The sequence below is a fragment of the Protopterus annectens genome, chromosome 7.part0 (genome assembly GCF_019279795.1).
Source record: "Protopterus annectens isolate FY-2018-M chromosome 7.part0, PAN1.0, whole genome shotgun sequence".
Taxonomy (NCBI): Eukaryota; Metazoa; Chordata; order Ceratodontiformes; family Protopteridae; genus Protopterus; species Protopterus annectens.
Genome location: NC_056739.1, coordinates 1,999,505,186 through 1,999,518,493, shown reverse-complemented (window position 1 = coordinate 1,999,518,493; position 13,308 = coordinate 1,999,505,186). Strand labels below are relative to the sequence as shown.

General features: G+C 34.8%; 1 protein-coding gene across 3 annotated transcripts in view; it reads left to right on the top strand.

Annotated features, from left to right (window-relative positions):
- LOC122807296 (collagen alpha-1(VII) chain-like) overlaps window positions 1-13,308 on the top strand; it is a gene marked incomplete at its 5' end in the record, with an annotated part of 1,562,855 nt that overhangs the window by 478,271 nt on the left and 1,071,276 nt on the right. For all 3 annotated transcript variants that reach the window (XM_044078425.1, XM_044078422.1, XM_044078423.1), the window contains 1 exon segment: window positions 3,809-3,835. In XM_044078425.1, coding sequence (XP_043934360.1) covers window positions 3,809-3,835 — 27 coding nt within the window.

Below are 13,308 nucleotides of genomic sequence, written 5' to 3'. Positions count from 1 at the left end.
AAGATAAGTTGTCCAGTCATAGACTCTTTCTCATCCACAACCAAAGCTCACAGTGGTGCACACACGGCACTAAGTGCAGAATCCCAACCGAAGCTCACAGTGGCATACACACAGCACTAAGTACAGAATCCCAACTGAAGCTCACAGTGGCGCATACACAGTACTAAGTGCAGGAGCCCCTGTCTCTGCTAATACAATATGTCATGTTTCCAGACAAAGAATGGAAAGGAGCATGTCTGTGGCCCAAGATGAGGTACTCCAAATTTTTCTCAAGGGTATCTTTGAACTCAGACACTCCTGCAGAGAAATCCACATCTGGGCAGGAGCTTAATTTATTTTCTAAAATTCCTTGCCTTTCTACCTTTTGAGTCCATCACATTTACAAATGTTGAATTCCTGCTTTGAACACCCATTTTTTTGGTAGAATAATTTGGCAGGTAATATTTCAGGCTTGTAGGCATTCTTTAAATCAGGTTTCCTGACTTTATATCAGTATGGGGTTTCTCATCATAGAAAACCTGAATTTCAACTAAATATGGTGTCTGTGTTTCCTTTAACCAAGATATAGTCTGCATAGGATCAAAAGATGGGAAGCCTTAATACCATGAATATTAGGAGGACTGTGATTTATACTATAGTATGCAAACCTGCTGTGCGTTAGCCCAAACAGCTGTTTATTTCATTTGTCCATGTTAGGATTGGCAAGCCAAGCAGTGAGTGGACAGTGTCTTTGTGGTTATCTCATTGTATTACTTTGTGATACTGGTAAAGCAGTAAGCTTATTTTTAGCCAGATCAAGGATCAGGCAACATTTTACTGGAGAGATGTTAGTTTCACCACATTCTAGGATGCATGAACTGCACAGACTTTTTTTTAACTTTACACACATATTCACCAGAAATTTGTGTAAACAGTATTTCCTTTGTTAGAGATGGTTTTGGCAGTGACGTCCTTCAATACTTGGGTTACTGTCACCTAGCATAGTTTATCTTGATTTAACTGACAAAGACTAATGTAAAGAAGTAGGAAATATTGTATTACACCTCATAGTAATATATTGGTTATTACATAGACACTTATCATAACTTTAGATATTCAAAGGCATCTTAGTGAATGGGTCTGCCTTCTGACCCACAGTTCTTATTTGGAGAATGTTGGCATAGAGTTTCTTAGTCCTATTTATTTCTCTTGTCAGACTGCTTAGTAACTGAAGGAAAGAACTGTGACTTGTAGTGGGCCTTTTTAAAGGTAGTTCCTTTGTCAGTGATAGTAGGACGATATAAGAAAAAACTGCAAGCGAAGAAAATAACCACATCACAAGCTTCATGACCAAAACGGTTTCTCCTTCTGGTGGAATATACAGAGCTCTTCTAGAGCAGCCTCAGTTTGATCAGGATTTGACACAAGAATGGTTAAAGAGAGGTGAACTGAAACCAAAAGTTAAACATTATTAATGGTGACAGAAGATAGTGGACTATGTACACATTGGTTATAAAGCCCATTGAGCATGTGATTGAAACAGACAAATGGGGGTTCTGTAAAAAAGAACTAGAAACAGTTGCACATCTTGTTGTTTGGTGTGATATACCTATGGCAGAGGACGTTATACTAAAAGCAATGTAATGTGTCAAAATGTTGCACTGGGTATTGTGCAAAAACTGCAATATTAAAGTAGTTCAGAAGCACTAAAAACACAAACCACAAAGCATTGTAGAGAACAATGAACTTTGTATCACCTGGGATTGCCCATTACCAATAGTTCAAAAACAGATGTGGGAAAACTAGTTATAGTAGTCCAGGAAAAAAGACAAAAGTAGCATTGATCACTGAAATTGCTTCAACCAGTGGTATTAGTGTTTTACTTACAGAAAGACAAAAAGTAATAAAAAACAGGATTTGCAGGCAGAAACGAGTGCCATATGGAAAGAAATCAAAAAGTGGAGTGTTCAAAAGAATTATCCTGCTGACTGAGATAACCTTAAAGATCTGGACTTACTGTCGACACCTGCTTAAATACATTTAGTAATTTAGAGACAAGTGAGTGAGTTGACATTACAGTTAGTATATTAGTAATATTAGCTGCTGAATTCTTCCTTACTTTACACATCCACTGTAAATTCTGCCTAGGCTTAAAACTGCCTCATAGGGCTGTTATCTGAGTAATTGTCTGTGAAACTATTAATCTATGTACTTTATTTTTGCTTGGTTTCTTTTGTAGATTAGTGGCTGATAATATAATATGTGTTTTTCTCATCTGTCACAAATCTGGGAATTTAAGATAAGGACTTACATTTTTAAACTATAATGAAATGTGTTCTATTGCATGGGTGAAAAAAAAATCAGGAGGGCGAGGTAGTAAATCTTTTACTAGCACAGATATCATAGGATCAGTGAAATGCTGCACATCTTACAGGTGCTGATATGCATGTCATAAGTGCATTGATGAGCACTGCATTTTCTGAAGCATCCCAGTATTCTGACGGTTTTCTTTTCCACCTTTTCACGTTGCTTGCTTTGTTTATTTCTAGGTCAGTGGATGAAAGCAACTCCAGTGTCCCCTCCTCACTTGTTACTGCTGTTTCCCTTCTAGGTGTATACCATTCTCCTGCATTTTTCCATATTTGTTATTTTGCATTTATTGCACTGAATTGTAGCTGACATAGTTCTAATATTTTGTCCAACCTTTCAGTGATCATATTTATAAATATGCTGAACACCAGACAAAGGACAGGGGGGTATCTTGCCCACTGTATTGACAGGCTCACAATTCTTAAAAGAGCAGAAAGGGAAATGTATGAAGCACTGAGAAGAAACCTAGAATGCCATTCAAGACAGTGCAGTATTTAACACTGTAGGAAGTACATTGTTCTGACGTATTTAGCTCCAAAGCAGGTTATACAATATTACAGCCTGTGCACTTGCATATGAACAGGGCAGTGACTGTATTTCTGTAGGTAGTATTGGAACAGCATGACATATAGCATTGCAGCATTGTGATTTGCAATGGAAGAGGGCAAGGCAACAGACATTCATAGGAAGCATGTGAACAATAGCACATATCCCTAAAAAAAGTAGTGCACAATGCAGTTCTACAAAAGGAGTATTTATTAAGGAATGCACATTATGTGACAACCACCACTAAGATGCCATAAGGAGCATATTTTGTGATGTTGTGTGCCTTCCTGAATGTTCTCCTTTCTTAGAACTGCCTTCAGTGTTATCTGCCCACCTGATGCACTGTAAATCACAGGTAGGTATATTCCAGGCTATTTTATCCATTAAATCGTTGTGCTGCTATCCATCATCAATGATTCTTGCACCAAGTCAGTTTTATTCCTGCTGATCTACAAAAAGGCAAATATTTTCATCTTCATGCTTTTTTAAGTCATGGAAAGACAGACATGATTAGGAATATACATCAGTCCATTAATAGTAGGCTGAATGCATTATTAATGTCTGTGCTACATGGCTCTGAAGTGTTTTACATATGTTCCTTCGTCAAATAATAGCATACATTTTATTTCTTCCATTCTTGCTTTAAAGTAACACATTTGTGTATTATTCTCTTGGTAGAATATTATTTATTTTCTTAACAAAACAATATACTTGCTTTAACTCCTCATTTTAACAGAGTAGATTATTTCTATCACACTTACATGATTTCTTTCTACTAAAATAATGTCTTATGGCATATCACATTTTATTAAAGTTAATATAGCCTTAGTGTTCTACTGCAGTACATTTGTATTCTCTTTTTTCTAACAATTTAATACTTTAAATAATATTTTCTTTTTCTTTTTTATCTTAGGGTCCAGCTGGCCCACCAGGAAAAATTGTAAGTTTCAGAGTGGATAATGCTGTTATATAATATAATTTTCAACTGTTATAACTCTTAATGAATTTACACAGTTTACCTGAACTATAAAACACTGTACCTAACATCTTTATATGTGCTTGTACTGTCACTTACCATGCTTTTTAAAAGCTCCATTGCTGTGCTGTTAATTTTGAAAAAGGTTTTTGCTGAAAAGCATGCATTTGTTTTGTGATTTGAATTTCTGAAATAACTGCAGATTTTTCACATTTATTTATTTAATGTTAACATTTAAATATGTTCACTTATAAATTTGTGAACAGAATATATATATGTATATATATATATATGTGTGTTTGTGTGTGTGTTTGTGTGTGTGTGTGTGTGTGTGTGTGTGTGTGTGTATATATATAATGTATGTATATATATATATATATATATATATATATATATAGATATATATATATATATATATATATATGTATGTATATATATATATATATATATATATATATATATATATATATATATATATATATATATATATTGTTTTTTCCCTGCAGTAGAACTAATAAAGGAATGCTTAATTGTGGATGTTGCCCACAATGTAAATATATTTTTGTCTAACAGACTTTACAGTTACATACTAATTCTTACAGTTTTAAATTGTCTTATACCTGTGATTGCAATTCAGCAAGAGTAGTTTATATTGCTTTTTGTGACTGCTGTCATTTTTATTATATAGGTAAAACACAAAACAGTTAAAACATCAAATTTATGAACATATTTATGATATTTGAACATCAAATAAGAATAATGAACTCTTTAAAAATAAACTTTCTTGTCAAAAAATCATAAAACTTTTTTTTTATTTTTTGTGCTAGAACAGATATTTCCAAATGTAAGGGGTGGACCTTGGGAGTTAAAACTTAAGCAGTGTGAATTAAGTGGCAACTTATTCTACAAGCTAATATACTGCCATGTTTAAATGAAGCTATTTCTATTTGTAGTATTTTTAAGACGTGAGCCTCCAGACTGTGAATATATCATGCATTGTGTTGCACAAAATATAATATTTTATATATTTCATATGTTATGTTGCAGATCATATAGTGTGGTTGATTAAATTCAATTTGCATGGGTTATTCTTGATTATATTGCTTAATTAACGTGTCATTGTTTGTTAGGGTCACATGTTTTGTGTACCTTATTGTTGAAATTAGAGATTTTTAATGGTCCACACTTTCTGATGAAGTTCCAATTGTATGGAATGAAAGTGCTTAACGTTTGGTGGATTATTCAGTCTTATTCTATCTCTTTTTGATCAAGTAACAATTCACAATTGCTCCCCCATTCTAAAACATAAATCATATCACTATCAATCACAAAAGAAAAATTAAAAAAAATATTAAAACCAGGGCATTCAAGTGTGTGTTTAACAATTGTTCAGATATTGGCATGTATCTGATTGTTGATTGTTAAACACACACTTGAATACTCTGGTTTCAATATTTTTTATTTTTTGTGAGTGACAGTGATGTGATTGATATAGTTTATGTTTCAGAATGGGGGAGTCAATTGACAGATACAGAAAAAAAAATTTAACTGTCTCACTATATTGTTCTTACTGACTGAAGAATTACTGTTCCCTAGTTACTTACTAAAGAAAAGCAAGGCGAGATGAATGTGGATGAGTGTCTTGTGAGGTCAAAAAATAGACTGCACACCTCACATCACCCACTAATATTCAAATATAATTTCAAGCTGGCTACAGAATGACATCACAACTGTGGTTCTCACACAACCCTCTCACTAGAAACTGAGACAGGATCTGGCACTGATGTGTCACAAGACACACATAGAACTTTAGCTAAGGTTTTTTACAGCATCTGGAAACTGTAGAACAATATCATCACTTCTACCCTTCCTGAAGAAACTAACAAGCCATTCTCTGGCACCCTAGGGTAGCAATTACTTCACCACTAAGGACACTAGAGCAGAATCCCAGCCCAGGCTTTTCACAGACATTGCCTCTCTGGCTGCATTAAGACCTGTGAGATAACAATTGTTATAGCCTAAACGAAGTCTTTTAATTTCAGGCTATTTTTCTTAAGGTTAGCTGGGCTAACTTTAACCCCTTCCCTTTCAGTATCCTCTGTTAAAATATATACACTTAATCAGTTACAACAATGCAGTCTGACATACATGTATATTCCATTTCTGTCCAGCAGGACCCACTGTTGATACATTTTTAACATCAGTAACATTATATATACATTTTTAACACAAGCATCTGTAAAAATCTGTTTGATATTCAAATGACATATAATTCTTTACAAAACTCCAGCTAGCTATGCTGGCATATATTACACATGCACTGCCCTACTCTCCCTGGCACAGCTGACACTACCTCACATCACCACACAAGTTATTGTGGAAGTGAGTCTAACAGAGTATGAGTAAATTGCAACAGTAAGCATGATGTCATACCCCCAGGTTTGTAGATGATTGTGTTTTCATTCCAACACTGATTCAGTATGTGTGTTTTTTATATATATATATATATATATATATATATATATATATATATATATCAGTAAGGGGGTATAGGAGAGCTTCCCCCCTGCAAAAGCATGTTTTGCCATATTTGTTGTGAAATAATATTTCAATGAAATGCATTTTCAGTGAAATTAATTTTTGATGAAATTTATTTTCAATGAAATAGGCTCATCCAATTAATTTCACTGAAGTAAGCTTTCAGTAAAATGATATGAACCCACATATAAGATTGTTGTGTAACCCACCTTCTCCTAAATCTGTGCTTTTGAATTCATACTGAAATTGCCCAGGATTGTTTGTATTTCAGAGCTGTTTTACTACTGTTTCCGTCCTGTCCAATATTATTGTTTCAAGGATAGAACCTATCAGATGTTCAGATGTTTTGTTGTGACATAATTATCAGGAGCACTGTTTGAGATTTTTTAACTTAACCTCAAATTTCTTTATAAACAGCCTGTTTTTAAACAAGAAACATCTTTATTAAATTATCACATTTAATATAGGCAACAATACATTAATATAAATGAAAACAAACCATATTGACATAATTTTAGTTGCAAACATCACACATCATAAACCACGTTGGCATAATTTTAGTTGCAAACATTATACATTACTTATCATCTCTCCAGTCATTGTCAGTCAAACATTACATAACTCATTCATATCCTACCTTCTTTTAAACCTTGTTCCTCCTCTGCAGGTATTGTTCCCACAACGCCCATTTTTTCTATATAATTTGCTACTATCCTTTTCTAAAGATCCCAATTCCATTTTTTTATCTCTTTTACAATATGCACTACTTTTAATACAGTTGCTTTAGACTTTGATTTCCATTTTCTAGTAATTGCTTTTTTGTCAGCCACCATAATTAGACTCAGCAAAGCCTTACTATGTCTAGGCAATTCCGATTCAGTATCATAGCTCAAAAAAATCACTTCAATAGCTACACCAGTTTGCTCACCCAGTTTCTCTGACTGAGCAGTCTGCAGAGAATCTTTAAAGTCTGCCAATTCATTACTCTCCCAGAAAATTTGTTTCCAATTACCTCTTTCTTGCCCATCATCCCACAAATTTGCTATCTACCTGAGGAAAAATTATTTGGAATCTACTGGGAGTGTAGAAATACCTATGTAAACACTTCCAAGCAAAGAACCTAAATATTCTAGACTGTTTCATATTTGGGAGACATACATATATCCCCCATTGGTTCTTTGCAAATTGCTTATCCAATCTTTCTTCCCAATCCTTTCTAACCTCCTCTGATTGATTCTTATAGTTAACCTGCAATATTTTGCATGCTGTACTAATTATTTCTTTTTTAACAGCAACTTTTGTTCTAGATTCTACTAAAAACTGTACCAGTGCTGGTCTTTCACTTAGGACCCCCATATTTCTATCTCTTTGCCTATACTCTGATATCAGTCTGTGATAGGAAAGGCAATCTCTATCCTACAGTTCAAATAAATTCTTGTCCTCTCCCCATTCTATTACCTTTCCCTCTCTAATAATTTACTCCTAAGACCTTGGTTCTTTTGCCAATGAATTCCAGCCCCCTCTTGCATATTGATTGTATCCCTGATTTTAGTCATCCCTATCGTCAGAATTTCCATTCTCCATTTCCATGTTGGCTTAGTTCTTAGAATAATTTCTACTACTTTATGAATATGTTTTGTGTGGTTATTATTATTTTCCGTAAGGATCTGCTTGCAAACTCCCAGTCTGTCCTTGTTTCTTGAGCTTCTCCCTTTTCATCATCATCTCTTTACACTTAGAATTACACATTTCTGCTTGTGTTATGTATAGGAGCCTTAACTGTGTAGTTATGAAATACCCCTTCAAATTGGGTAATCCCAAACTGCCTTGTTCTATTGGAAGAATCAGCTTATCCCACTTGACTCTTGCCATCTTCACTGTCCAGATAAAATCCTTCAGTTCTTTATTAATTGCTATCCACAATTTCTCCTGTGGTTGATAAAAATATGCCTGACCTGTGTATAAAACTAAAGGGATTAAAATCATTTCAACTGCTTGTATTTTACTATCCATATCCATATAACAGAGCATCCAATTTCTCAGTTTTTGTATTATCTTTTGTTTAGTTTCATCCCACATATCCTTGGCTGCCACACCAGAATCCTTTTTAATCCATACTCTTAAATACTTCATTTTATCATGTCCCCATAAATATGGATATTGCTGAACCAATTCATGTGTGGGCACATAATTTACAGCTATTGCCTTTGTTTTAGGTTCATTAATTTTGTATCCCAAAAACATCTGAAACTGCCTCAAAATGCACAACACTGAAATGCAATATTCTGGTTTTATCAGGTATAAAATATCCTATGTTACACCCATACATAAAGGTGAGACCTCCACTGAACTTAATAACTACAGACCCATTGCTTTACTCTCCCCCCTAGCCAAAATCCTAGAAAAATGCATCCATACCCAGATGCTAAAATATCTCCTAGACAGCAACATCCTGTCACCTACTCAGCATGGTTTCAGACTTGCCCATAGTACCACTACAGCCCTCCTCTGCTTCACAGACACAGTAAACCGTCTCAAAAATGAAGGCCTGCAGGTGTCAACTCTTTTCTTGGATATGTCCAACGCATTTGACACAGTCTCGCACCAAATCCTGCTAAAGAAACTAAACCAATATCACCTATCAAATTCCACTCTCACCTGATTCCAAAGCTACTTAACTGACAGGTACCAAGCTGTGAAATGGGAAAATTCTCTCTCTCCTCAGCTGCCCATAACTATAGAAGTCCCACAGGGTTCTATCCTAGGACCACTACTATTCACAATCTTCACAAATGACCTCCATACCTCCACACAGCATTCATCTATCATTCAGTATGCAGATGACACTACCTTAATCCGTGCTGCACAAAACATTCCCACCCTCCTGCAAACAACTCAGCTAGCATTCTCTGACGTTGAAAACTACCTAACCAAAGCCCAACTTATCCTCAATCCAAAGAAAACTCAGCTTATGATTATAACCAGTTCTAACAAAAACACTGATAATAGTCAATTCACTATCTACTCCACAAATGCTACTCCAATCGCTGTAGTGGCACAGGCTAAGCTATTGGGGATAACCATAGACTCCCACCTAAAATTTGATAGTCATCTCAACTTAACTATTAAAAAAGTACATGCCAAACTGGGATCACTCTACCGTATCAAATCATTTCTTACCAACAACACAAGATCAGCCATTGCTCGCTCCCAACTTCTATCCACCCTACTCTATGCATCTCCCATTCTGACTTATCTCAACAAAACTGAACTAAGCAAAATGGAAGCCTGCTATAACAGAATTGCCCACTTTGCTGCAAATTGCTCATATAGAACTCATCACTGTACTGCTTTGAGACAGCTCCACTGGCTTGAACTGCCCAACCTCCTAACCTACAATCAGCTCTGCCTCTGATATTCTATCTGTTACCTCCCCAATAAGTGTCCTGCCCTCAAAAACCTAGTGAAACATCACTCAGCAAAAAGGCCTCTTAGATCATCAAGCAAACTACTACTAGAAGTCACCAACAGCTACAATAGCTTTGGAGATGCACTATATAGTAGTCCAGTGGCTAAAAAATGGAACTCTGTCCCCACTAGCATTCAAAACACATCATCCAAAGCCTCCTTTAAAGACCTCATCAGGCAACATCTCAAGCAAAGTTGGCAGTGCCATGATTGCTCCCCAGGCTATTGAAAGCGGATAAGGTACACATACTAAACCTAGAGTACTTGATTAAGATTGAAAACTATTCTCACAAACACTGGCTAATCTACAATGTATGTACTGTACCTGTGTACTATGTATGTATTCTACCTATGTTCCAAATTTCAGCTCTACACCACAAATCTATTAAGTACCTTTATTTTTAAATTAATATTTTTTTGTTTGTTCTCTCCACTGTCAACTGTTGATGTGCTGCATACCACTGTAAAAACATGTCTTTTGTAATTTGTGTGCATACTGATCATGTCTAAATGTATCTCTTATTTTTCTGTGTGGAGCTTTTCTCCCCAGGCCTCTGCTGAAAAGGGGCCTTTTCGGCTCAGTCAGACACCCCCGGTTAACAAATGTAAAATAAAAATAAAGTAAATAAATAAATAAAATAATATCATCTGCAGTTCCTGGGGACTTTCAAGTGGACTGGTTATACATCAATATTTTCATCTCATTTCTTCCTAGCCTAACTGTTAGTAACTGAGCCTCATCTACCTCTAACTTTGGCATATTTAATTCTTCAATAAACCTTTCCATCTGTACATTTTATTGATCTCCACAATTCTCTGCTTCATACAAAGTTTCATAAAATTTCCAAAATATTTCTAGCACCTCTACAGGATCTCTTATTATCTTCCTTGTTATAGGCCCCCTAAGCATAGCGACAACCCTTTCTACTTTCTGTTGCCTGTGTCATTGCTCTAAAAGTTTTTGTGCTCTGGTGTTATCAAAAAATAGTTGGTTAACAGCAATATTTCTAAACTCATGCATGTTTTCAAGGTAATCCTTTATTTTCTGCTTAGCATTCTGCAGTTGCTCCTTTTCTTGCTCTGTGAGATTCCGCCTATTCTGCATTACTTTAACATTTGTCAATCCCTCTAAATAATTCTTGTTACTTCTTAGCAATATCTCTTGTTCTTTTATTTCCACCCTATTTTAAACTCCACTTTAATATTATCCCACTCACTAGCAATATTTTCAGAAGAAATGTTATCTTCTCTAATAACTCCCGAATAATTTCCACTCCCCATTCCTAAAAGTCCTCTCTTTTCAACAAATTTGGGGGAAAGCACCAGTGTCTCATTTTTATTTCATTACCCTGCATTTATATTTTAGATATTATTGGCACATGACCTGAAGTATTTATTGTATGCATATCAAAACTTTTGATTAAATACACATGTTCCTGTGAAATGTAAGTTCTGTCTAGCCTGGCCCACTTTTTGTATCTTGGGGAAAATATATAAATGCACTCCAAACTCCTGCTACTGAATTCACATCTTCCATGCTAAATATTTTCATAACTTTTTTCAAAAATCTGCCCTCCTTTGTTATACTTTCCTTTCTGGGCCCCCAGAAACATCTTCACTACTGCAAATCAAATTCCAGTCTCCTTCTATAAGTAATATTCCCTGCTGAAATCTAATTATTTCTCCTTGAAATTTCTTAAGCTTCAATATAGCAGTTTTAAGTGGAATATAAATACATGCCAGTGTAATCCTCTTCCCTGGCCAGTAGCTCCTTAGTACTACGAGTCTACCATTATTATATTTTTTATCATCTTCTATCACTATTGGAGCTCCTCTTACAATTAGTATAAGTACTCCTGTTTTTCTCTGCCCCAGGTATTCTGCTGAATAACCATCCTGAAAACATGTATTCATCAAATGTACATGCTCATCCCTTTCCAAATGTGTTTCCTGTAGCATAGCTATTTGGACCCTACATTTTTAATATAGTTCACTACTCTTTCTTTTTTGCATATATCTGTGAGACCATTGACATTTTAAGATAATATGGAAAGCATCTTTATGTTAAAATGCTATTATTCCCTCCTTTTATTTGTAACAGCTTTTTTAAGTTACCTAGTTCCAGTTGTTGTGTTACATGCACACACTAATGTTTAGCAGGTTGATCTTTTATATAGTTGTTACTTGTCATATTCATTTGAACCTATGTCACACGTTACAAAACCTTTTGTTTTATTGAAAGCCCTAAAACAAAAATCACAAGTACACGCTCAATGCACCACTAAAACTTATTAACTTAATACTAACACATAAAACTGTGTATATATTCAAATACTGAAGTTATACCATCATAATAGGAATAATTGTCCCAAACTGACAGCCACACTCACAGACATGGGTTAACCTAAAAGGAAAGTTATCCATACTTAAGATGCATGATACCACCTGTGCTTCTACTATGTGCTGTCTAGTTTTGTCTTAACTTTATTGTTCCCCCAGAATGAGAAACACTTGAATGCTTTCAGAAAATATCTCCTAGTCATTGAAAGAAAGCCTTTAAAAGGAAGAAGTTCTCTGTTTTTATTGCTGTTTATCAGAGACATGAGAACCAAATACAAGTATTTATTATTTATTTGCTAGAAGAAAGCTTTATTATATTCAATGGTCTTTTTTATTTATTTGCTTTCCCTTAAAACTTGTTACTATATAAAGCCAAGGGCTTTAATTCAGTAATGCCCCTGTGCAAGAATGAGAAAAACACATCATTTTTTTCTGGTATCATACTCTTAATCAGACTTTTCATCTTATTTTTACGTTGCAGTGCCTACATAACTGAACAAAGAGACTGAAAAAAGAATGAAAAAATAGAGCATCTGTTTACTTTAGTATCCTGATCACACTTGAAGATAACTGAGAAAAATGTACTTTATAGCAATGTAGTTTATATCATGTACACTAACATTTTATTTTACTTAGTTAACTCTTTCCTTCCTCTTCCCCCTCTCCTAAGTGTTCCTCCAAACATTAATGACATGAAGTACGGCATGTGCTTTAGAGTCCCCCATAAGTTTAACAAAGTCAAAAAAACAGATTCAATATTTCCAGTTTTTCTTATTATGTCATATTTCACAAATGTAATTAATGATTTGTAATCCCACGTTTATTTGTCTGTTTTAGAGTTGCTGGTTTTATTCTTATTTATGTCCATCTCTCAAATCCAGTATAATTCCTTGCCAACGGTTTTTCTATTGAACTCTTGTGCTTTTTGCTGTGTCTCAATTTTTTTCTTTTGAAACATTGGAAAAGGCTTCACTTGGCACAGTCTCTTTGTGGTCTTTATTACCAGAAGAACAAGAAGTAGAATCTCATTTTGTTTCACAGCTGAATTTTTGTTGGACAATTTTTTTGTATTTCCTCCTTAAAATGTTCTG